Source organism: Mixophyes fleayi, chromosome 11, assembly GCF_038048845.1.
Source record: "Mixophyes fleayi isolate aMixFle1 chromosome 11, aMixFle1.hap1, whole genome shotgun sequence".
NCBI lineage: Eukaryota > Metazoa > Chordata > Amphibia > Anura > Limnodynastidae > Mixophyes > Mixophyes fleayi.
Genome location: NC_134412.1, coordinates 54,593,854 through 54,620,006, shown reverse-complemented (window position 1 = coordinate 54,620,006; position 26,153 = coordinate 54,593,854). Strand labels below are relative to the sequence as shown.

Below are 26,153 nucleotides of genomic sequence, written 5' to 3'. Positions count from 1 at the left end.
TTTTTTCGATTTTTAAGATTTCTCTACTTATAGAATTTACCTCTCCTCCTTTGATTGAGGACTGCATTATTGCATGGACTGGGGTACATAATTCTGAATGCAATGAGGAGACCCACTGGCTGTCTAATTTTTAGTATGGCATCTACATTAGACAACCGGTGGGTCCTCTCATTTCCACCTTAATGTCGCACATGTAAGTATCGCGGCTTGAAGTGTCGGCAGTCATACTGCCTGTATTTTGTGCTGTTGCGATTTATCCAGGGGATGTCGAAAATCAGGGATGCAACTTTTTAGGTATGTCTGTATTTCTTATATGTCGGTATAATCCCCTTCGCCTTTTTATTGTCTATGTAACGGTTGTCTGAATGAATGCATTTGGAATTTGACCATCACCAATTGCATGGATGTAGTATGCCAGTTTAATGTAAGCCTACATTCGTTTCTTGAAATCATTTAGTGGTTGTAGTGACGATCTTGCAAACAGCCAGAAGCCATATGTAAGTAAATGTTTATTTTTTTCCCCCCAATTACTACATAATATCAAAAAGTACCAGTAATAAAGGCTTTTTATTTTTTTACATAAGTGTGTGCAATTAAACACAGAAAGGCCGAAGCAGTTTACAAAACCACTTACAGTAGATGTTTATTTTGTAGAATTCATCTTCATTTATTCAGTGTATGTAAATATTGATCTGTATTCCATACATGAAACACCATAGGAAATTCATTCTATGGATGTTTTGCACTTTTGTGAAGCTTCATTCTTCAGATGCATTGCCCTGGTTCACATTTGTAGGGACATTTGAAACAAAGGGCAACATGCTACCATTCACATGAAATAAGTGACCAGAAATGTTCCATTAACAGTTTTACCTCTGGTAGAGGAGCAAACAGGAAAATGAACACCAATATATAAAGGTAAAAGTGATTGTGCATTTCTCAACTCCACATTCAAGATGTTGTAAATGGCTTTTTCAAAGTTTACGGTCTACAACCAACTTGTGCAGAATGGAAACAAACACTTTTACCCCACTCAGACACAGCTTTAGTTTCCAGGTTACTTATGGGAAATCTTACAATCGGTATTTGGGGATCTGGGTGGCACTGTTACAATATATTTTTTTTTTGGTATGAGCCCTAAAATTATTTGTATATTATAGTTTTAATGAAGTTCAAATATTCTAACTTAATAGGTAGGCACATTTGTTTTAAATTTACAAGTAGAAGACAATTAAAAAAAATAAAATAAATTTGGTCCCAAGGTTAAGACAGTCTCTAATTATGTAAACTTAATAAGGGAATTTATTTTCCCTACCTTCGTGTGTACAGGGCACTTTTTGCATTTTCCAAAACGGTGAACAAAAAAAAAAAAAAAAAACCCATTCATTTAATACAGTATACTTCTTTTTACAAAAGATACCTTTACAATTATAAATAAATCGAAACAAATTTGTAAAACAAAGATGCATTGTTCCAGCACATATGAACTTTGTGGTAGAGGCAACCATTTCCTTCAAAACATTTCTCCCCCTGCCCCACCAAAAAAGTTGGAAAGGTATAAAATACAGTACATGTCAATGCAGTGTCACTGGAATCCCTGATAAATATAGATTCACATAGAACAGAACTGTAAACCAAATTACATTCAAAAAAGACTTCCTTAAGAGCGCAGAGATTTGGCAACAGTTTTCACCTGTTACAGTATTTGTGCAAAACAGCAGCTTAGTGAATTTAAGACATTTGTCCTCTTGTCTGGCTACCAGGAGGAGAAAAACGGCTTCCTGCAGTGGAAAGTCTGTGTGAACGCATTACTCAGGTGAACAATCCTGCCCTGACTTCCACCACGACTTCGTTCCACTACGACTTTAGGCATCTGTACCAGCTGAATGGGAGACTTCTCGTCCTTCAATGCCTGGGTCAGATTTAGGATCTGATTGAAAAGGGAAAGCAAAAGGACATTAGCGCACACACACACAGAGCAGACAACATTGCCAAGAAAAGGCGTAGCTAAAACAAACGTCACTCAGTATAGGCAAACAGGAATATTTCTTTCTTGAACAAAGGGAGTTTATATACATTTGTTAGTAGTAAAAAGGCCATCACTGATTACAGACGAGACAATTTAAGAGAAAAAACAAAACATTGCACTACTAATTAAATTTTGTTCCAAGGTTAGATTTTCAATTAACCCCTAAATCAGTGATTTCCAGAGTGTGCACCGCAGCTCCCAGGGGTGCTGTGGCCGGGGGAAAAATAAAATATATATATAAAAAAAAAAAAAAAATTTTTTTTACCAATCCGGTGGCACCCAGGGCCCAGCATCCTCCTCCCTCCTCACTGTATGTCGGGCGTGACATCATCGCATCCAACATATTCAGTGAGCAGCGGCAGGAGAGAGGGGAAGAAAGAAGACAGAAGAAAGAAGGCCCAGTATGGTAAGTAAAGAAACGGAGGGGGAAGTGCTGATCGGAAACTGCAATGGAAGGGGCAAAAGAATGAAGGAGGGTGCACAGTTTTAATGATTTTTGTACATGTGTTATTTTGTTTGATCTTATTCCTCTTAATGTTAGCTGTAAGTTATTCTTTGACAGAAATATAACTGAAAAAAAAAAAAATATTCTTTTCACTTGGATTTGTGTATTATTTTTGCAAACAACGTACTAAGTATTTCTGTCCTGACCTAAATACTTATTACGTTATTTTGAACCAACTACTTATAAAACGGGACTGCTTAGTAATTATTTTGGAGGGGTGCCTTGAATAATATTATGGAGACTCTAAGGGTGCCGCAAACTGAAAAAGTTTGGGAACCACTGTACTAAATGTCATTAAGATAAAAATCCAAATCCTAGATTTAGGCCACTTGCCTAAATTAGGTCACAGAGATTGCCCAATAATATGTTCGAGAGTCACATCTGGAGGTAAATATTATAGTCACAATATAACTTTATAAAAGTTATCTGGTTTGGTTCAGCAAGGTTCTGTAGTCTCCAGGAAATAAGGAAAAAAAAAAAGCCACCAAAAACATACCTGTCCTCTCATCACAGACATCTGTTTTTCAAATGATGCCTTGTCAAATCCCTTATCAGTCTAAAAGTGTAGATAAAAAATAATAATGGAAAGGGAACAAAAGTATTAAATAAGCAAAAAGAACTCAAGCAATTTATTACAAGCGACATGTTTTAATGAAGCAATACTCACTTTAAAAAGCTCATAAAGATCTTCACAAAGGTCTTGCACAAAATTCATATCAGAGATACGTGGAAGAATCAGGTCTCTTGTTTCTTGGCTGAAAGTAACTTTAGCTTGAGGAAGCCATGCCCAGAGAAATGGATCTAAAATAAAAGCCATCAAGAAGAATACAAAGTTCATGTTCTCAATAAGACACTGATTCCCACTACTTTTTTTCATGGGAAAAGTTTACAGAAGGAAAACATACAATAATTTTCCCATAAAGATTTTCTAATTCACACCCTTTACCTCTACTCATCTATTCTGCACCATGCTGAAAAAGACATCAGTGCTCTACACAGACCTTCTCGAGTAAAACGGATGTCCGAGAAGCTCTCATCAAATGTTAAAGCCAAGAAAGCTATAAGCTATGGAACATAGCCTCTGCTGTACTGGTGTGTGCATGACACTTTATTTCACCAAATAGATGTGCCATTTCCTGTTCATATAAATACAGTAAAACCAAATGTTAAAACATGTTGCTGCCCTCCTCTCCCATTGCTATATTCACAAAGGCAGGAAATTAGTTATGTTAAAATAGTCTATTCACACCATTAAATCACTACTTGTCTAACACAGCAGACGAAGACCTTCCATCTAAACACTGTCTGCCTGCCCTAGGATAGCATCCTACTCATGTGCTTAAGAAACTAATTTCTGAAATTTATAGACCACACATATATACACACACACGCTGATCAGCCACAATATCAAAACAGCTCTGCGCCATCAAAACAGCTCTGCGCCATCGAGGCATGGACTGCACAAGACCTGTAAAGGTGTCCGGTCTTCTGACACCAAAATGTTAGCAGCAGATCCGTTTTCGTTTAATTCATGTGTCGAGTGCACACGCATTCGACACATGATGCACAAGAAAAAGTGATTCGCCAGATGAGGCCACCTTCTTTCATTGCTCCATGATCCATTTCTGGCACTCATGTGCCCATTGTAGGTGGTTTCAGTGGTGAACAGCATGGGCACTCTGAGCGGTCTGCAGCAAACAATGCACTGTGTGTTCGACACCTTTTTGTCATAGCCAACATCAACTTCTTCAGCAATTTGTGCTACAGTAGCTCTTCTGTGGGACTGGACCAGAAAGGCTAACCTTCACTCCACAATCGCAACAATGAGCCTTGGGCGCACATGACCCGGTTCACCTTCCTTGGACCACTTATGGCAGGTACCAACCATTGCATTCTGGGAACACCCCACACCACCTGCTGTTTTGGAGATGCTCTGACCCAGTAGTCTAGCCATCACAATTTGACCCTTGTCAAAATGACTCAGATCCTTACGCTTTCCCATTTTTCCTGGTTCCACACATCAACTTCAAGAACTGACTGTTCTTGCCCAATATATCCCAGCTCTTGACAAGTGCCATTATAACAAGATAATTAATGTTATTAACTTTCCTTGTCAGTGTTGTGGTTGATCGGAATGTACCAAATGCTGCATTTAGTTCATAGTGCTGACGGAGTCCACATGTTTTTCATATGGATCAGCTTTAGCTGAATCTTTTACCAGCATTACACCTGCACAGTGACAGCAATTGCGACACTTGATTTTCATGCCGGTGTGTGTGTGCAAAGTAGTCAGCCTATAGTGGTATTTCCACACAGCAACTTCAAATCACTTCTGGGTCACTCAGGACCAACATATGCTCTGTCAGTCCCGAATGTCCCTAAACATTTGTGGTAACGTGGGCATGTAGGGATATTTAGAAGAGGACTGTTAAATTGCAGGGTTGTGTGGGTAACTGTACAACAGGTGGGTGGCAGATGGTATGTGTATGATGCATGGGTAATGAATGGGGGAGGGGAGAATAATTTGTCCCTGTGCAATATACAATTGATAGTGATGACTTATTTGCTGGGTAAGAGGAATGCAGCCATTTATATACAAACAGTCATTGTTACGATACGATAGTTGTCCTATACACGTATTTGTCCTTTGAAAGTATATTTAAGAAAAACCCCATGCACCCCACCATAGACATTCGGTTTGCTGGTATTTCTGAAGGTTCAACAGAATCCCAACCAGTGACTAAAAACAAGTGTAACAGTTGAACCTTTTACCACAGACATATTGAATGGATTACTTACATGCTCTCCACTCATCAGGGTGCTTAAATGGGAATGCCAGACCATTGTCAATCGCAGCAATTTTAATAATTGCCTCTTTATCGTTCCACTCCTAAAGATAGTAATGGATTAGAAAATAGTTAAGCTAGTTTTGTTAGGAATGACTAATATAACGAACAAAAAGAGCTTATGTAGAAACCTTGCAAACATCATACAAGAACATTTAGAAACGAAGCTGCTGATTGGTGATAACGTTTTGTATTCTGTTCTATTTGTGTATTGCTAACTGTACGGCGCTGCAGAATCTGTGCCACTTCAAAACATTATGATGATACACACCAATTACTACAAGCATCTCCCCCTACAGTCACAAGCTCTATCAAAGAACTTGTTAAAGGAGATGAATGCCAGAAGCAGAGAGGAAAATCTCACTGCCTGTGCAATTCAGGAGGTTTTATACATGACTGACCAAATATTAAAAAAAAATAAAAAAAATATATTGGAAAACACCAAGTTCCAAACATGTAGATCACATACTTTATTTGTAAAATAAAGTGTTTACTTTTATTAAACAGATGAAAACATGAGCAATAGGCGACAATACAGATATACAAAACGTTTCCTTTAGTGTTTCCTTATTTACAGGGGGAAGGAAAACACTTATGAAATCAAATCAAACACGTGACACATAAAAAGTGTCTAGAAATAGTACAGCATTTAGATCACATACTTTTAGTTTCTACCACAACACTAAGGTAGTATAGTTCCATATGGATGGGATATTATTGCCCTACACTTTTGGTTACTAGCCCCATAGCATAGTTACACAAAAGACATCATACCTTGGACACTGGGAAGTCATCACTAGCTTTCTCTGATCCTTCAATATCACCCTGACTTTCATATCGAATTAGCCAGTTATCATTGCCTCTATCTGCAGAACAAGAGATAACTTGAGTTATGGTTTTGAATAAGGAAATGGGTGTATGGGTTTGCGCCATGTGCAAAGCAATTTCATCCAGAGTGAAATATTAGCAACAACGAAGTTGTATTTTTTTTTCTTTCAGTGCCATATATAATGCTGTAATAAACCCAACAGTAATCCAAAACTCAACTGTTTTGGATTACACAATCTAAAGATTAAAAAAAACTACAACCTTTATCTGAAGGCAGCATACAAAAGTTGTAAGATTTGCTTGAACTTATACAATACATAACCTCATGTTGTGCTCTGCAAGTAAATACACTATACACACAAAACCATTTTGGGCAGACTTTCATCCGACTCATGACCCTCTGTGTGAGCAATGCTCAAATTCAGACCGACACTTACCAGTATTCCTAATGACATAGTCCAAAATTACTAGTCTCTCAAACTGAGACTGAAGCTGCTTTCTAGTATTCTCAGGCAAAGGATCAGTTTCAAACCTCCTAAGCCAGTAATCCGCTTCCTTGTAGCCATCAACAAAAAGTTGAAAAGACCCAACCTGGAAACAAAAAAACAAACATTGTAAAGTGAACTGTCCCATACACTGTAGACCATTTCTACTGCAGAATCAACACCAATTCAGTAAAACCAAGACAATATTTGTTATTCTTCATTCTGCATCTCAAAAATATGTGGCAAGCTTTGTTATATTTGTTTTTGTACATCATCACTATTTATATAGCGCTACTAATTCCGCAGCACTGTACAGAGAACTCACATCAGTCCCTGCCCCATTGGGGCTTACAGTCTAAATTCCCTAATACACACACGTTGTTATATACCCGTCTCCTAGTGTCTAGCATTTGTTCCCTTAAGCACTTTGTGCCTGTCCAATCGTACCCCCCCCCCCTATACAGCCCTTTTACCCTTAGTAATGATTTGAGTGTATATTTATAAAAGGAAACAGCCAAAACAAAAATAAAGTGGTATAATACAAAGTGTCAAAAAAAACCAAAAAAAAAAAAAACCCACACAATAGCATCACGACTGCAGGGCTTAAGTTGAGTGCCAATATCACGTATTAAGTCAACCTACGTTATATACACACACACACACACACACACACACACACACACACACATAAAAAAGGGTTAAGACGACATTTGGGTACTTCTTAATTATAGGGACTCTACTCATTTGTCATTCCAGAGGAGAGGATTCGGTTATCTTGAACTTTGTTGGGGGCTATTTTTAGACAGATTTCCGATTCTATCCTAATGTTGTTTCTCAGATCCTCCAAAATGGCAGCAATACAACATTGCTACTCACCCCAAGATCATGCAACACTTCATGAGTCGTCCTAACTCATACTACTGCCAGAGAACTGAGCGGTAAACCCGCAGCAGTGGTGAAAAAATAACGTTATTTGTTAATTGAACAGTTTTCCAGACGGATTGTGCCAGCAGCTCCAGCTCCCTAACCTGAGCTTTAGGTATTTCATTATCAGACTTGGAGATCTTCAATTCTACAAATCAATTGAACTTTTCAAACACACAAACAGCAGCAACAAAAGTGCTGTACTTCATCAGGAGCCATTGTGGAAACTAGTATAACAGGAGGTAGCAATCTTTGTTCTGATTACATAAAAATCCAGGAAATTTTCACATATTACATCAACAAATAATCTGAGATGGGTGTTATAGAGTGTACAACAAGTCAAAACTTCTTACCTTAGGGGGTAAACCTATTCGGTGAAATTTGCGGCCTACTTGTGGCACTTTTTCTAAAGCATATTTCTTGCCTCTTGACTTTGCACGATCGATTGCACTGTAGTTAAATGTTTCACTGACAAGCCAAACCACCTTTATAAAGAAAAGTTATGGCGTGAAAATGAAACTTTTTTTCATAAAGAAAATTTGATTTTTAGTATAAGGAAAAAAAAAAAAAATTAAATAAAAATTGACCATAATTAAACAGTTCGTAGATAGGAACTTAACTCACCTGATGTCCTATTACATCACACAGTTAATAATAGAATGTATCCATTCTAGTTGTAAGAGCTTCAAGTAAGTACATACCATCAAAAGCCACCCCTTGAATATCCACTGTTACAAATAAGTGGCCAATAGAGCTATCTGCATTGGAAGGACGTTGTGAGCAAAATTCAGTCTACTGCAAAAACTTACCTAATCAGAAAGGTGAAGAGACTACAGTTAACAATGGACTTTGTTTAAAGGAGGAGTCCAACCTTTTAAAACATCTTCTATTGTGACTGATGAACAGTGAACGAGGGCTGGAAACACACTAGTTAACACATGACAACTAGAACATGCTGTTGTGTCAGCATTAAGATATAAAAAGACAATTGTGTGAACTACACCAATAAGAGTAATTTGTTCTATATTCAGATGTGATAAATAATGCATGACAAGTGCATTAAAAGGGCTCAGATCTGAACATTGGCAACATTTTATATGTTGTCACACTACTGCCTTCATAAGCTGTTTTAGCATATGTTTGCTAGGTATCACAGGTTGGGGGTTTGTTAATAACTGGTACCAGACTTAACCTTATCCACTACCTATAGAAACACTTGTCGTATCTCCTTATGAGTTATCACATTTAGCATAATACACTTGATGTAGTGTACAAAATGTGCACAGGAGAGATCATTCCATAACATACAACTGATGCACCCACCAGTTGTAAATAAATGGAACGTGTAGCTTATTTGTTGGTACTGTACTTTTTAGTAAATACAAGACCCTGTAACACCGCTACATTTCAACAGACATTATATACAAGTATTTATCATAATACACAATAGTTGCCATGTATAGTGATGTCCATTAACAAATAATTGCTGTAAATAGCATTGTATAATCAAATCAGTAAGTTTTAAGGAGCAGTCAAGGAACAAATAAAAGGCCACTATTACCTTAGTTTTGGGGACAACACCTAATCCAAGTTTTTCATCTACTAAATATGCTCCAGCTTCAGACAAATATCCCTGGTTAGGAACAAGGCAGCCACGCCCAAAGCAGCAAGGACAGCAAACCTTGTGAAAATATTTAGTCCATTTTGGGTTAAGTTGCCCATAAGGCTCTTCAGATTTTGGCTTGAACACACCAATTATTTTCTGTGAAGGGAGCAGGAAGTAAATAGATGTTAGGAAACAAAAAAAACAAACAAACAACAAAAAAAACATATCATGCAGAACCTTCATGCATCCAGGCTCTGTCCTTTTAGTTGCCACATTTATGTACAGCAGATTTTGTACATTTTAAAACCTTGCAATGTCAAATAAAAGGCATACGGCACATGTGTTTGGCTCACTAAAAAGTCAGTGATTTTACGGGAGGCAATTCTAAAATTCTACATGCTTCACATGAGAGCCATGCAGAACATCCCCAATATATGATAACATCTTGGGATCTTATTAAAACACAGGATATTCAATTCAAAGAAGATAAACATCCATAGGGAGGGGCTCTGACTAACCATTGACCTTTCTATGCACCAGGGGACCCACCACATCGCAAGTAACATTTAGTATTTCATTTAGCTCACTTTAAATTTTATCAAAAACTAAATTTCTAGCTTTGATTGGAGTTGGCCTCTAACATAATCAGTAAGCTTACACATACAAAAAAAATATATCTATATATATCTTGAAATCTTGTGATGGTATGGGAATTGTTATTGTCCCAAAATACATTTTTATATTACAGTTTAGATGAAGTGGTACTTTTAATTATAGACAACAAAAAACAGTTACGTTTCCCCAAAAGCTAGTTTTCTATCCTCTAACAGTCCTTCTAGCTGCCATTTGAGAAATAATTGCCTACTCAGCATAAAACTTTGCCAAGCAAGTAGGAGTCCTATTTTTTTTGAAACACTGATTCTATTGTTTTGATGTACATCTATACATGCCAATGTTTTAGCACCTAATCTTCTGGCACTTTTGCTCCAATAAGCTATTTATCTACTTTAGGTTTTAAAATGAATAAAATAGTTTATAAAATTGTATTGCTTTTGTAGCCAATTATTATAGCAAGTAAACACTACATATCTTCATTTGATTAACTGAAGCAGATTTAACAATTTTCACTGCGGTACTCCTCTGCGCTGGATTTTTTTTGCATTGTACTTTTATCTATATCTCCTGGCAGCCATTGATGCAATATTACCTTGTACAATTTACAACAGGAGAAAATACGTTCATCCTAGCTTTAGTTGATACATGGTCTTCTAACTAAACAATTTTATTTATGTTTTACAGATAAGCATCTACTGAACTACCAAATGAGCGTCCTCTAATTTGAGCAGAGAATCCACGATGTGTGCACAGGTGAATGGTATCCAGGTAAAGTGGAAAACGTAAGATGTATTTTTCTAAATATTCGGCACCAAAGAATGCTGTTATTTTATTGTGTGAAGCACATGTACAGTGCAAGAAACTAGAGCAAGCATTTGGTTCTTTAATCAATAAGCCAGACCACCTTGCTTATGCACACTGAAACAAACAGTTAAGTCCAGTGTGATACGAATGCTGTGTATTAAATTGACCTTAGTGCATATGTGTATTAGGGAATTTAGACCAAGCTCCAATGGGGCAGGGACTGATGCGAGCGAGTTCTCAATACAGTGCTGCTGAATTACTGACACTATATAAATAGCTGCTGCTGCGTGTAAATAAAGCAGTGCCCTTGCATCAGGATCACTCCCTATGCCTGCTGTAGTGGCAGTGTGCTGTACATGATGTCCCCAAAAACATGTCAATACAATTTGGTGTCAAAATGTGAATAAGTTAGAAACGATCTAATCCTACAATAAGTCTAAAACTATAATTTCTCCAGACCAGGCAGTAGAAAATACCATGTTTTGCATACATACTAGGCTATGTACATAAGTTTACTTTATAGTCCATACCCCCTTTGGATCTTTAACAAAGTAGCTTCCACTTGAGCCTTGCGAAATTCTTTCTGGAAATACACCACTTTCAATAGCTTGTTCTGCTCTGTGAATTATATCAGCAAATTCAATATCATCCAAAATTATGTTCAGCTCTTCGCTGCCACCATGACCTATAGTGAAGGGAAGAAAAGTATTTGGCAAAGTTAAATATACCCATTTTGGATACAGGTGTATTTAACTCATATGGTAAAGCAAATGTGGTGTTGTGGAATCCTCATGCAACAAGGTCAGCTTGTAATATTCCACAGATCACTTGTGCCCTCTCTCCAGATACTAATAGAATAAACTATTTAAAGGAAGCGGTTAAGTATAAGGTGAGGAGAAGAGTAGCAGAGAACAAGGGGTGATTCAGTCCAGTGTATAAGTCAGATTATTGTCTCACACTTATCAAGTGCATCCCCACACACTTGTGTGTAATTATTTCTTATACAGAAAAGTAAATAAAATATTTTCCTCATTTTAATGAGCATCATATTGCCACAGTTATAAAACATAGGAATTATGCTAGTAATACAGGTACTTAAGAACCACACACGTTTTTTGCTGTTTTTCACTGTCCTCCCAGCAACCTTCAGTACAACATACTGCATACGGATGGTCACAAACTATAGCAGCGATTCTCAAAGCTTGTTCCATATGTCCCCACACACTATCAAGATCTAAGCCGTTATGTAAGTGTCCATCCAGATAGACTGTCTTTTCAAAGGTGCCACAAGCATTTTCATCCAGGAGTATTGAAAATGAGGCTGTCATTTTAGGTGCAATGACACAGGGTTGTCATATGCTGTCGTTCAGCAAGTGTAATTAAACAATATATTTTTATGCGCAAGAAACATTCATTAATGCTAGTACAGGGATGCAATTTCAAACGAATTGGAGAGGTGTTATATCAGCTCTAAGTAAACCTTGAGGGAAAGGTATATTAATAGAATTAAATTGAGATGATGAGATAATACACCACTAATTTGGCAGCTTTTTTTTTTTTAATGCGACTGTCCGAGTCTGGAGCTGTAATTAAAAGCAATGGTGTCCAGCGATGGAACCAGAGGTGGTTCCTGGTCACACAATGCACACAGCTTTGAAAGTGAATGTAATGTTCTAAAAAGCTCAAGTGCTTTGCACTTCTGCATTTGCAAACATAAATACCAGAGATGTCATCATGACACCAAATGGACTGCCACACAAGGTAGAAAGTTCCTTTCAAATGCATTGGTAACCCGAATAAGGTCTCCCATACAAATCAAGGTTAACAGAAACATGCTAAATGAATCTTTTCATATTTGCTTTATTAGTTACTAAATAGTCATGCTATTGCCAAGATGGTGGTGGGAATAGTAAATTCAACCAAGATTAAATTAACACAATTCTGCCCTAGCCTTAATGACAAACACCTCTGTTTCAAATTATACCAATGCAACCACTTTATTGTGGACCTAAAGTTGTTGAGTTAAGTCCACAATAGATGGGCATTGCAAAGTCACTAAGAGGTGAATGTATATGCAAGCGCATGTAAAATTTTCAAACTTTTGTTTGGAAAGTAAAGATGGGTACACATCAATACAATTATTGTGCAGATCACACGATTCACGACAGTTTGTTCAGATATTGCAAGAGTGTGTATGATCCAATGATCATGTTTTATTGTAACAAATCACATTGCATCTGTTGATTTGGTTTTGTAAACTTCCTAAAAAAGCGTGATCAACGATGGAACGATGTCAGGCAAATATGGAAAGGTGTACACACATGACCAGTAGCATAGGAAAATATCTGCAGAGGGTGTACAGAGTCACACACTGCATATTTATGAACGCTGTTTTTCCCCTCCAATTATTAACTATTATTCCAAAGATAACAGATGATATGTAGACTCAATTTAATAATTTAAAAAAAAAAAAAGCATCCCAGAACAGTGCATCCGATAAGAAGCTGTACTGGCAATGATTTCACTTACCTTAAAACTCCCGTTGTCCCCGGTCACTATGGCAACATTGCTTTGCACATGCGCAGAGACATACTTGCAATAGTGACCAGAGGGCCAAGCAGGTAAGCTGCAGTGAGGGATCCAAAGATCCACACACGCACACCAGTAAAATTACCTGCAACCAGAATATAAAAGGAAGAATTGGAAGAAATTTGTATAACATGAACAATGGAGAGGATCCATCAAGATTATATATGCCAAATATAGTTTACAGGCTATTTAGCAGACAATATTTGTCATTCACATCAGTCCCTGCCCCAATGGAGTTTATACCCCATTCATACTGCACCAAAATCCCGGGTTTTTGCCAGGGCGAGCTCAAACGACCCGGGTCTTGGTGTAGTATGAATGGTACAAGTCAAAAATCCCGGGTCTAAAAACCCGGGTCTTCAACCCGGGATTTATCGAGGGGTAATTCCCGGGTCGGACCCAGGTTGCCTGCACTACGAATGGTGCAACCCAGGTTTTTCAACCCGGGTTGCACAGAAAACAAGCTGATTGGCTGTCTGCCTTTCTCTGGAGGATGATGTCATCGGTGGGAGCCCGTGGAAGAAAAAAAAAAAAACAGTCACCTTTCAATGACATCACCATTTTTCAGCCAATGAAAACTGCTCTGGTGATGACTCCTACAAATTGCCAGGGCACAGACTTGTGCAGTATGAATGGGGTCAATCCGGGAAATTCCCGGGTCCGAGGTGCAGTATGAATGGTGTTTCTGAGCTGGGACGCTCCGAGCCCCGGCAAAAACCCGGCTTGAAAAACCCGGGATATTGCCGGGGCGGCAGTATAAAAGCGGTATTAGTCTAAATTCACACACACAGACTACGGTTAATTTTGTCAGCAGCCAGTTAACCTACCAGTATGTTTCTGGAGTGTGGAAGGAAACCAGAGCACCTGGAGGAAACCCACACAAACATGGGGGGAAAAAAAAAATAGAAACTCCATACAGATAAGGCCATGTTCAGGAATCAAACTCATGACCCCCAGCGCTGGGAGGCAGAAGTGCTGATCACTGAGCCACTTTGTTCCTTCCACAACTCCAAGACAACACTTTTAAAGATGTCTTCAATACATTTAAGAGTTATGTTTCCCAAATGTTTTATTTCTTGGTACCTACACTATGGACATATTGGGTGTGTATGAGGGCGAGGTGTTTAAAGCTCTGTTCATTCCATTCTCTTTGAGATTGGAATGAACAATCTCTCTCCGTTGCTTGAAGCATTCATAGAAAGGACAACACAAGTTAAGAAATGATCGATTTCAGTACTGTCACAGAGCAGTCACTAGCAGGTTTACAGACCGGCAGTTTGCTGCTTGGTGACGAAACAGATTTTACTTCTGACTGTGAGGTCAACGTGCTTTGGTTTACAGAGCAGTTCACATAATTGCATTAAGACAACCACATAATTGGATCAGTGACCAAGTTTTACACAATATTTTACCCAAACTTATTTTCATTATCTGTTTACTCAATAATCTTGACTTTGAAAGAGAACAATAAGCCCATATCAATAACAAGTTTAACCTGGTATATTAAAACTGATTGTTTCAGTGCAATAGTTTTAAAATTACAAGGCTGGAGTTAGCTTCTTATACAGCCAGCTTCTTATTCATGCTCCAACTTCTTATTTTTAAAGGATTAAATCAAGTAGGATCACTGACTTCACATCAGATTAACACTAAAGGGTGTTCCTTATACAAACTGCAATAGCATTTATCCTGACCCAACAAGGTTTTGGGCATGAAATCAGGGGGCAAAGTGACCGGTATTTTATCATTTTGAATAAGTAGCTGCAGTTCTGCAAGGGTTAAATGCCATTGTGCCACCAATTTGCCAGTGGGAATCAACACAGGGTGGTCAGTTGCATAATTATTGCTATGATTAGGATTTTTTTTATCCTTTTAACTGGCATGAATAATTTTCCTGTTGAACACATTGATAAAAACAAATAAATAAAAATGTATGACACCTCTTTCAAAATAAGAAAATGAAAAATTCAGAGTAAAGGAATCTCAATTAAATATTGAATAACTATTTCTAAAGCAATGATTTGTGTTCCCTACATAGGTATAAGGCAGTAGCAGTGACCTACAATGTTGGAGAACATTTTGTATGCTTCTTTAGCCTAACAGATAATAGTTCTTGGCACTATTATGATGGAATTAAAGAAAGTAAACATCCTGGAAAAGAAATTCAAGTAGCTACACCAGAGCTAACTCAAGAAATTCTTGTACCAGGAGTCAATGTTGGGCATATCGTTATGGTTCGACTCAGCGATTCATCGTTGAATACTGTTCAGATAAATATACATTCACTACATTAATAAGTGCTTTCTCAAACCAGGTACAGTTTGGTTTTGGAAATGTATAGCTATTGTTCTTAAACATTAAACTTTGCTTTACATTTCCCTGACAAATTGCAAACTTAATACATACTGGAACAAATTACCCTACTAGTTATCAGAACCTGTTGTACACAAGAGCTTCACCTTTAGCAACTCCCTTTACCAAGGAACCAGATATATGTTGGTATCAGGAGCACTTTCGCTCAGACTCCAAAATAGGGTTTCCATAGAAACCCTGCTTTCCCCAGTGGTCTAGGAGGAGAACAGGAAGTGAGGCAGGACATCGGCATCCAGACTGCGCTACTGCTCATGCGTCGGCACCTGATAACCAGAACTTCGGCTTTGCGCCAGCACTTCCATTGAGACAAGTGAAGGGGACAGGTTGCAGCTACAGAAGCTGTGTGCTGCATGTATGTAAAACCTCAAAAGCCCTCTAAAGAGTGATTGGAGACTCCCTGCGGTTTCCCACTAATATAAGAGAGGAGTCTGCCTGTATCTGTATTGCCTGATTGCAGCAACTGTTGTTACTGCTGTACTACAAGCAACTGTAAGTAACTGCATTAATCTGTTATATTTAAACAAGTTAACCCGTGCATGATACTCATGCATTCTAGTCAAATCAAGCTACTTGAGGTGTTAAAAAGATTCTTGTCATGCATTTGGGGCTAGACCAGGCCTCCTCAGGGGAAGAGCGTTACTTCCCGACGCAAGCGCCCTTTTTTAACGTGGTTTTGTCCACATGTCACCACCTCATCATTTTTCTCCATCACCTCATCCTTCATCTTCATCGCCACATCCTTCATCAAGCTACTTAAGGTGTTAAAAACTCCCCACTGTCACCCCAGGCAACCACTCCCAACTGTCACTTCTCCTTCAAGAAATATATAGGTCAGTGTATAACTCTGCCCAGCAGGTGGCGCTGCAGCTTGTTTTTTTCCACACACACACCACTAGGCATTTATATATTTAAATAAACAGGACCTGTTTAAGTTACAAAAGCGTTGTAGCTTAACATCCACATTAACACCGCTGAACACCTTTAGTAACATCAGAAGGTATAACCAACAATATATTCACAGACACTCTGTTGTCCCCAGGACTTAATCTCGTCTAGGAATATCTTGACACTAGTAGGGGGAACACACAGAGAACTTGGTAATGGGATGTAAAGCAGAGATCTATATGGCAACAAGGATGCAGGATACGCCTGGACCAGGTTGAGCAGATACAGCGAGTAGCAATAGGCTGCGGTACCAACTTCCACCAGAATAACAGCTTGACAGTGTGGAGGATGCACATAATGTTCGTTGTGGCCAGAGTGAAGATGGTGCTGGAGAGCAACACACAGTGCTAGGGAAAGTGCATAGGTAAGGTTGCATAAATCTGGAATGAGCATCACAACTGACACAGGAAAGTCCAATGGAGCAGATACGAGGGCACCATGATCATGCGACTGGAAAGTGGTATCACAGAAAATAGGCAGTGTCAAACACCAGGAAAAAGATTCAGTCCTGCAAACAATATACATACCAATGCTGACATCCCAAGGTATGCAAAACTACAGCAGCAAAAAAAAAAACAGCAATTACCTGCTGATCCTAAGACATACTTTATATTTTAGCAATAAATAATTTAAAATACATTTGTTCACATTCTATTAAATGTCCAATTGTAATAAAGCAATTTATTTTTGCTTAGCTTTCTAGAAGATGTTTACGAATCACGAGGACTGAATAATTTAAATGTGCAATTTTGATATATTTTTCTTAGGAACCGATAATACTAAAGGATATGATTAATGCACAGAAATGGGAAAAAGAAAATAAACATACATTGGTAGGAGAAATTTTTGAACCATCTATACTTTCAATGGTGAAGAGCCATGCAGAATATTGCGTCTCAAGCTACCAAAATGATATGAATTTTGGAAACGAGGGGGAAGCTGCCGGGAGCTGTTTGTGTTCACATTTACAGAGAAAAATGATATGGAAATGTTACTTCAGGAGACAAGGGACAAACAATAACTACTTGTACATACCACATTATGTGTGCTAAATAAATGTTAAAATAAAGAAATCACTTATTAAAATAATTATTTTGGAATTTTGTAATTAGATATTCCTGTTTTTGAACAGATGTTTCGTACTAGGTTAAATATAATTTTTATAAGATGTATTTAATTTGTTTTTTACCACACTGAATATTACATTATAGTTTCTTCAAAGATTACAACTACTGAGTGTATGCACGAGTCAATTCCTTTAAATATATATTCCCGTTCTTATATTTAAGTTATATCGGGGTGTACAGCAGTGACAGGCAATCTCTTATTTAAGAAGATGCATTTCAGGAGAGTAAGCACTTCAAAAGGCCATAAGTTAACATTAATCCTTTAGATGTTGTGGAGAGGGGGGGGGGGGGGGAATAGCTATGTTTTTGTTACCAGGACAGCAAAAGGGTTAATATATAGTGAAACACAAGGAGTGATGTGCGAACTTAAGAACGAGTGACCCCTGAGCTGATGAGCGGGATAGGTGAGAGAGACCTAGATACAAGTCAATCAGAACTGCACTTTAGAGGCAGATTCAAAGATGAGACAGATTTCATATTTTGTCTCAAACAGGTTAGATGTCCATTAAGCCAAGATAAAAACATTGAAAAGGAGAATGGCAGTATTTTCAACAATTTGCACCTATGCACATTTTGCAACCTGATTTCTTGCCCAAAACAGTGTTGGGCCAGGCAAAAGACATGTGTTTTATAAGTAACTGACCACCCTGTGTTGATTGCCACTGTCAAATTGGTGGCCCAACGGCATTTAACCCTTGCAAAACTGCAGCTACTTATTCAAAATAATGAAAATGCTGTCTGTGCCCACTTTGCCAGCTCATTTCATGCCCAAAACCTTGTTGAGTCAGGCTAAATACTATTGCAGTTTGTGTAAGGGACACCCTTTAGTGTTTATCTGATGTGAAATCAGTGGTCCAATTTAAATTAATCCTTTAAAAATAAGCTTTTCTGAATAAGAAGCTGGAGCATGAATAAGAAGTGATTAAGAAACTGGTCTAATAAGAAGCTAACTTCGGCCTCGTTTTCAAATTGGCGTTTTTATTTACACTTAAACATATAAGGTGCGATCATGCTGGAATGTTGAACTGAGGGACTGTTGACGACCCATTGCTAGATGTGTTCACATTTGACACAGTATTGTAGTCACAATCTGATTTTAAAAAATAAAGAGCCGTTGTCTAAATGTCGGTCAATTACACTTCAGTTGCTCCATGATACTGTATGATCACAGAACAACCTCACATCCCAGTCACCCCGGGATTTACCTGCACTGGCATGTAGGCTCTCCCGATCTGAAGAGGAGCTAAGCCGTGGTCTCCACTTCCTCCCTGCCTTTGGTGACGCACCCCCGGACCTCTTGAGCAGCGGCTCCTCTTCCCCAGCCTCTTCTTCCCGAGCCCGACCAGGGAAAAACCTGACGGCGCTTCCGGGTGTCACCCTGCCTGGCTGAACAGCAGGTCCGAGCGGCGAGGCTTCCCCTCCGGCCTCTACAGAGGGCTCCAGGAACACTAGGAGCGGCGGAGTGTCCCCCCTGTCTTCTTGTTTCTCCTCCACCATCATATTTCCGGCAAACCGTGTATTAGTGTAACTCGTGTACCGCGTCCATACCGCACAGTGAAATAATGGGAGGGATCCAACCCGCACTTGTAAACCATCAAGTAGCGACTGCCGATTGGCTGAGCAGCGTCACAAACCTGCTCTTATTGGCTGAGGTTATTAGCCCGAAGTTGGTGCTGTAGCATAGTGTGACGTTACAGCGGAAGGAGTTACCCAATAAGCGACACTTTAACACCAGCCCTGTCTGCAAGGCAGATAACAAGCAAAGTATGAACCCACAAGCTACGCCCCATCAAGCTGGCAGATCAGCGCTCTGTTTCGCCGTTGTCAGTGGAACGTGACGTCATTAGGCCCACCCCGTCGTGATGTCACTATTTGTAATAATTTTCTATTCCTCCATAGATAGCAAGCGGCGCTCTATCCTTTCTAGCGCCTTCTCGTCTGCTCTCGGCGGGTGACATTGGGAGACGCTCTACCACTGATTTCAGTCTCTTTTCCCCCCGCTCAGGAGGTCACTTTCCCTTTGCAGCCCAGGCCTGCGTTACCTCCCCGCTGTATAACATGGCTCAGGCGGCTCAGAAACTCGTGAAGACTCTTGCTGTCAAGACGCCCCAGCTTGTGAGCGGTGAGAGAGGGCGGGGGAAGGTGTTTGGTGGCAGGTTAATCTACCAGAAGTGTCTGAGCATTGTACATGAATGCACATGATATTAGGCTATAGGGATGGCGACCTTGGTATTTTTCTTTAAACCATCTGTTTTATATGAAATAATTTTCACTCATTGTTTTACCACATATTCTCCAAACGTAGCAGCAGCATTTACAGCAGAGTAAGGAGCCTGCACTGGCTTACAAATGCTGCTGTATTCTTACTATGGCCATACATTTACTGACATCTAGTAATAATAAGTAGCTGAGATCAAGATTAGTTTATCAAACTGACTGAATGTTCTGAACTACACAAGGTCTTCCCTACTGTGGCCATGAGGCTGAAGGGCAGGTAGTCAGTACAGGGATTGGCATCTGGGCCTTAATGCTTGTGTCCATCACAATATCCGGCATCAGACAAGATGTCACACCATAATCTAAAGGTGACAGGTCTTCTTTCATGCATGTTTGTTTACTGTTTTGTTTCATCATAAAAATGATCTTTTTAATATAAACTATATGGTGAGGGCTTCAATTACAGTTTGGACATCTCCAATGCATGACCATTTTTTGCTTTTACTTAACATTATATGTTGCTCTAAATTTTATTGCCTTATACTATATAACCACTGAGTTTACTGTTCTGTGTCTACTGTTGGTCTGAGCACAGAACACCAAGCTCAAACTCTTGACAAACCCAATACTAAAGTCAAACTGCAGGTTTGAGCTAAAAACTTTATTTAAACAGTTTACTTTAACTGGAAAAACTGAACAAATCAGGAGTGAGAGATGTGGTATCCATTTAATGCCAAATTTGCTACTCGTGGATTCGGAGCTGTCAATGTCTAATAAAATAGACTGTACTTGTAATGATGTAGTTAAAATACTTACATACAAATGCTTTCTAGAATTTCTATAATACGTTGTATGTTGGATCAAGTTGAATTTTAGGTTAATTGACCCATTAAGTGGAAGTGTCATTAATGGTAACAGCAAAATGTAATGGAAAGCCTGATGCTTTGGGGCATATTCAATTAGGATTTACGTCCGTGGTTACGCGCGGCTGCGCACGTAAAGTGTCATTACGGTACTGCAACATCGCAGATTTCGGGTGTGCACGGAAATCTGCGATGTTGCGGTACTGGAACCTGTGCAGCTGTGAATCCTAATTGAATTTACCACATCACATTCGTTCCCACTTTTAACTGCTGAACATAATTGGTTTGGATTGTTGTATTGCATTACAAAATGATTGTTCTACAAATGTTTGTGTATAATAGTGGAACTCTTATCTCCATGTAGAATACCTTTTGAGTTGATAAGGATTAGACTTCAGGCCACAATCTGTGTAACTGTGTGTGTGTGTGTGTATATGTGTATTTCTAGACTCTTGCGTTTATGGTCTTCAGTTGACCAGATGATTTTTTTTCTTCTAGCCGCTGTCAGCTACTCACGGCCGCGACTTGCAACTTTCTGGTACTATGCTCGTGTTGAGCTGACCCCTCCAAGTCCTGCAGAAATTCCAAAAGCCATTGAGAGCATGAAGGGACTGGTGCAATCCTTCCAGAAAGGCCGCTTATCTGAACTAACCGTCAGGGTAAGAAAATGTGTGAATGAGATGCCAGAACACAGAGAAATATTCCATGACACATGTCAATGAACTAATGTAGTGCAGCATTTGTCATATTTAGGTAATACATATAAGGTAGTTCTGCTCCAAACATACTAGACATGGATGAGGGCTGTTAGAAGAGCAACAGTCTACATGGTAGGAAAGAATGTTACCGTGCATGATCTCGCTCCACTCGTCTCCTTCTCTGACCATGCCCCTGATGGATGGCTGTGCAAAGTGGCCATCCAAAGGCAAATAAGAAGTGGTTTGTGCTACGTCTTCGTTCATATTTGCCTCCCGAACACAAATAAAAACGCTTGACATGTAATTTCACTGATATTTGTTCTTGTGTTTTTTGTAAAGCAAAACAAATACCAGTGGGTATAAAGCCTAATCTGGGTTTCTCATTAAAAGCATGGCCATGCTGCTGTACAGTTTGTTTCCTGTTGTTTTAGATGTCCTACATTATGGACCACACTGCTCCGATTTGCTTATTTGTTAATTAAAGGAAATTACTAATTCAACTATCTTTGTGAAGCAAAACTGTAGAATAAGAAAAGTTTGTTCTGGAATTACATTTTAGTTGCCATTGTAAACATTTTGCTTTACAGCAATATAATTCCAGATACCATTTTCTGCCAACTATAATATTGGCTGCTAGGACTCATCTTGGGCAGTGCTTTACTTGTGCTGCCACAATATTACTATTTTACACAGAGATATTGAGGAACATTTATGAAAACTGTCCTACAAGTGGCGGTGTAGAAAATTTGGCATTGCCCATAGCATTGGTTAGTTGCAATGGACAAAGTCTCCTTTTCTGCTCACTTACCTGTAGAACCGATTTAATAAATGTCCTCCAGTGTGTTTGCTTGGAACACCGTGGGGCAGATGGTCACTAGTAGTCATTATACATGTGACTTAGAAGTGAAATTCAATTCAGTTTTAGTCCTGAAAGTGTTTTTGTGGTGTGTATGTTGTGTTTTCTATAATTTAATGTTTAAAAAATATTCTGGAAATATTGGCACTGTTATTCTCTGCCTGTAATTGGTTAAATATTATCCTAGATTAGTTAATGGACATTTGGAGTGATGAGCACTTGCCATGGTATTAAGGTTATTTAACAAAGCCAGTCCATTTTATAGGAACGCTATAGTTTAGTCTTTACTTAATATGAATAATTTACATTTTAAGTATATAACTCTGGCTTGCCTCCCAGTGGATGTAGTGCCATTTAAAGTGGACCTGCACACACTATATTTCCTATTTTCACTTTGCTAGTAACCAGTTACATGAGGTACCCTGCTTAAAATTCATCAGGCAATGGTTTCTAGTGAATTGATGAACTAATATTCATGAGAAAGCAGTCTAACACCCAATACCCACTACCTCCACTGTGTGTGGGTGATATAGTTTTAAATTTGTCCTCTCAAATTGGGTATAAATGTTCCTGGTTTCCAGATAGCCAGGCTATTTCCAAAATCAATTTAGGGCTCTTGTCTGGTTTAAATCTAGACTGCCAAGCTTGATATTATTAACCCGATCCATTTTTTGAACCTTTATCAGACGTTCTATCTGATTTTCAACTTTCCACCTTTGAACGTATTATGGAAACTTTTGATATAGCCATGCATTTAACGTTTAGGGCTAGATTTACTAAGCTGCAGGTTTGAAAAAGTGGGGATGTTGCCTATAGCAACAAATCAGATTCTAGCTGTCATTTTGTAGAAAGTACTAAATAAATGAAATCTAGAATCTGATTGGTTGCTATAGGCAACATCCCCACTTTTTCAAACCCGCAGCTTAGTAAATCTAGCCCTTAGTTTCTTTCAGCAGAAACACAGGCTTGGTCACAGTTTGTTCTTGGCCCACGCTTTCCTCTGTTTGAGGTGCATAATTTTAAATGATCAGAATGCAACTCTAATGAAACTTTATACATGGATAATAGACCTTCATGGTGATCAGGTGACCTGTATATGCAGCCGCTCAGGGCAACGCAGGATGAATGCTTGATGGAGCACAGATCGTAAAGAAAAAGTAATACTGCAAACTGTCCATATCTTATCAAGGATTCATCGTGCATTGCCTCAAGTGGCTGTGAGAGCACAGTGGTGATCACCGTAGGAGTCTGATCCCTTTTTAAAGTTCTGATTTAAGATGCATTCTCTGTGTTGAACGGAATACCTCTTAACCACAGGTGTAACACCATCTAAATACTTGTGTGCATATACACTTCAGCATGGGAACCATGTCTATTATCCACCCGTGTCCAGTAGGTGGACTATCCAGACTGTAACTCCTGGATTTAGAACATGGTATTTGGAGCTTATATTTTTTCAAAATTCTTTCTGCTTCATTCACTTGCATTTACCACAAATGAACATGTTTGAAAAGCCTAGGCGACCTCTGATGTCCTCCTGAACACTAATAAAAACGCTATTCACTCCCTGTGCAACACTTGTGTTTGACATGCCATTTTGCTTGCATTTGAACTTGCATTTTTTTAATGTCAAACATACACCAGTGGGTATAAGAAAAGACAGGCAAAACCATTTATATGTATATCGGACTGGGTGTTCTAACAATCGCCCCCATGTAGGGAGCACTAATCTACAAATTGCAAGAAGGGCACGTGTATTAAAATTTATTTAAGTAAACTGCTTAGATGTTTCTGGAGTCTGCAGTATGCTCCTTTCCTGGTCAAGCGTTTATGGGACATACGAGAGACCCTAAAATGTCACTGAGACTAATGCTTGGTCTGCTCAAACCAGTTTACATCCATAATTTTTAAGACCTGTGTGTCCTTATGGATAGATAATATAATGGATTTTGTTTTTCTCTTTACCCTTGATTTTGATTTGTCAAAAATGATGCAGTTCGGTTTTCATGCTCCAGTTACGGATAGTTTGGGTATTCATGGTTGGCCTGTTAATTGTCGCCTATGAGTTAATGTGATTATTGTGACTTTTTTTGTCTTCTGACCCAACAGGAAGCCATGAGGAATGGTTTGGTAGCAACTGAAGTCCTGTTTTGGTTTTATATCGGAGAATGCATCGGGAAAGGAGGCTTGATTGGATACAATGTCTGAGACTCTTCTGTTCTACAGTTTCTAAAGCTTGTGCTGTGACCTGTATTTCTGAAATTATGGACTCAATAAATGACACGGCAAGGGGCACCCCCTCTGCTGAACTTACACATGGCACCTACTGTCTTCTTTTTTTTCTTTTTTTTTCTTCGCAATTACGTGGTAGATACCTTTATTCATCATACTTATGCTATATTAATTTTCAGACTTGCAATATTTTCTGGAGCAGGAGTTTTTAAACAGGTATTTAAATTAAAAAAATGTTTTTGGGGGTTTTTTTTTTTGTTTGGTTTTTTTTTGTTCATTTAAACATAGCTACTGAATTATAGGTACACTATCATGCCAAATGTGAAATATGTGCTTCTATTTGATTGTAGCTTTGAGGAGAGCTTTAGTGTGGATCGGGACTAACTAAACTACTTTGTTTAGCTCTTGTGGTGACACTGACTCTATATTAATGAGATCAGAAATTATTAACTTGACCTTTTATTTTGGTAACTTTGATTATAGTGCTCTACCCTGTATTGAAATGTACACAAACCAAAATACATTATATCTTAACTTTGATACATCTCAATTACATTATTCTGTTTTGTAAATAACACACTTAATATAGATAGCCACATTACATTTAAATTGTAATATTAAGTCTCTTAGTTTATAGACATGTTTGTCTCTCCTTATCACAAGTATCCAACAAATTTGCTTGGTACACTAGCAAACTTATTTATTTCTCTTTCAACCAATCTGGGGGACACTGCTACCATGGGTTGTAGGTGAGGAGTGTGGGAGTTGGCACTTAACTAGTTAACTTGTTAATTCTAAACATACTGACAGACCCCTCACCTCTGCAACACCCCTGTAGCTCCTCAGTGAAGATTAAGTGCCCAAAGAGTTGGGCTTACTTCTTTCTGACTAGTAAAAATTAGGAAGGAATTTTATTTTCTTTAATTTATTTAACTTTTTTTTATTTAGAATGGTATCACAGACTGCTTCAGTATACGATTAGAATCGGCACACTATACAAAAATGAAGACTGTGTATGAGCTGTAGCTGGGTGAGAGCTGACAGCGCAGAGTTTAGCAAGCGGCTTCATAAGCCGTTGTCACGCTAGGTGGTCCCCGATGACCGGTTCTACCTCCGGGTATAGTGCCGCAATTCAGCGTGATGGTGGCTGCCATCTTATGGCTACTACAAAGTTCTGCCCTCAGAGTGGGGGGTGAAGATATATAATCTCTGCAGCAGCAATTGTGGACCCGATGGTGCACTTATGTAATAGATGCTGCATTAATTCGGGGGCTAAGAGAAACATTGGCAGAGAACAATGGCTAGAAAGAGGGGAGGGGCTGGATAAAGGAGTGATGTTGGCATGACACAGTACTAATAGTAGCGCTCACCTCTCCCTTCTCCAGTCAAACATTTTTCCAGATGCCCCAAACAATCTGTAAGGGGATTCATCAGAGAAAATGACTTTACCCCAGTCCTCAGCAGTCCAATCCCTGTATTTTTTTGCAGAATATCAGTCTGTCCCTGATGTTTTTCCTTCTTTGCTGGCCTTCTTGACGCCAGACCATCCTCAAAGTCTTCGCCTCACTGTGCGTGCAGATGCACTCACACCTGCCTGCTGCCATTCCTGGG

At 38.8% G+C, this 26,153-nt stretch overlaps 2 protein-coding genes across 2 annotated transcripts; one reads left to right on the top strand and one right to left on the bottom strand.

Annotated features, from left to right (window-relative positions):
• Positions 1-496: 496 nt before the first annotated feature.
• On the bottom strand, positions 497-19,311 carry PI4K2B (phosphatidylinositol 4-kinase type 2 beta). Its single transcript, XM_075190844.1, has 10 exons — positions 18,882-19,311; positions 11,173-11,327; positions 9,179-9,379; positions 7,971-8,102; positions 6,646-6,799; positions 6,155-6,246; positions 5,334-5,424; positions 3,202-3,335; positions 3,031-3,090; positions 497-1,930 (listed from the first exon to the last, which is right to left on the bottom strand). The coding sequence occupies exons 1-10, from the start codon at positions 19,174-19,176 to the stop codon at positions 1,757-1,759; spliced, it is 1,488 nt and encodes a 495-aa protein (XP_075046945.1). The 5' UTR covers positions 19,177-19,311; the 3' UTR covers positions 497-1,756.
• Positions 19,312-19,616: 305 nt separating this feature from the next.
• On the top strand, positions 19,617-24,629 carry ATP5MG (ATP synthase membrane subunit g). The gene is made up of 3 exons (XM_075190845.1): positions 19,617-19,798; positions 21,255-21,415; positions 24,420-24,629. The coding sequence occupies exons 1-3, from the start codon at positions 19,735-19,737 to the stop codon at positions 24,516-24,518; spliced, it is 324 nt and encodes a 107-aa protein (XP_075046946.1). The 5' UTR covers positions 19,617-19,734; the 3' UTR covers positions 24,519-24,629.
• The last annotated feature ends 1,524 nt before the right edge of the window (positions 24,630-26,153 follow it).

Bases quoted from the DNA above. Each gene is read 5' to 3' on its own strand.
- PI4K2B (XM_075190844.1), bottom strand. From the start codon at position 19,176: ATGATGGTGGAGGAGAAACAAGAAGACAGGGGGGACACTCCGCCGCTC. The intron at 11,328-18,881 runs GTAAATCCCGGG...CCTTCACTATAG, and splicing joins GAGCCTACATGCCAGTGCAG to GTCATGGTGGCAGCGAAGAG. The intron at 8,103-9,178 runs GTAATAGTGGCC...TTCTTTATAAAG, and splicing joins GTGTTGTCCCCAAAACTAAG to GTGGTTTGGCTTGTCAGTGA.
- ATP5MG (XM_075190845.1), top strand. From the start codon at position 19,735: ATGGCTCAGGCGGCTCAGAAACTCGTGAAGACTCTTGCTGTCAAGACG. The intron at 19,799-21,254 runs GTGAGAGAGGGC...TTTTTCTTCTAG, and splicing joins GACGCCCCAGCTTGTGAGCG to CCGCTGTCAGCTACTCACGG. The intron at 21,416-24,419 runs GTAAGAAAATGT...CTGACCCAACAG, and splicing joins TATCTGAACTAACCGTCAGG to GAAGCCATGAGGAATGGTTT.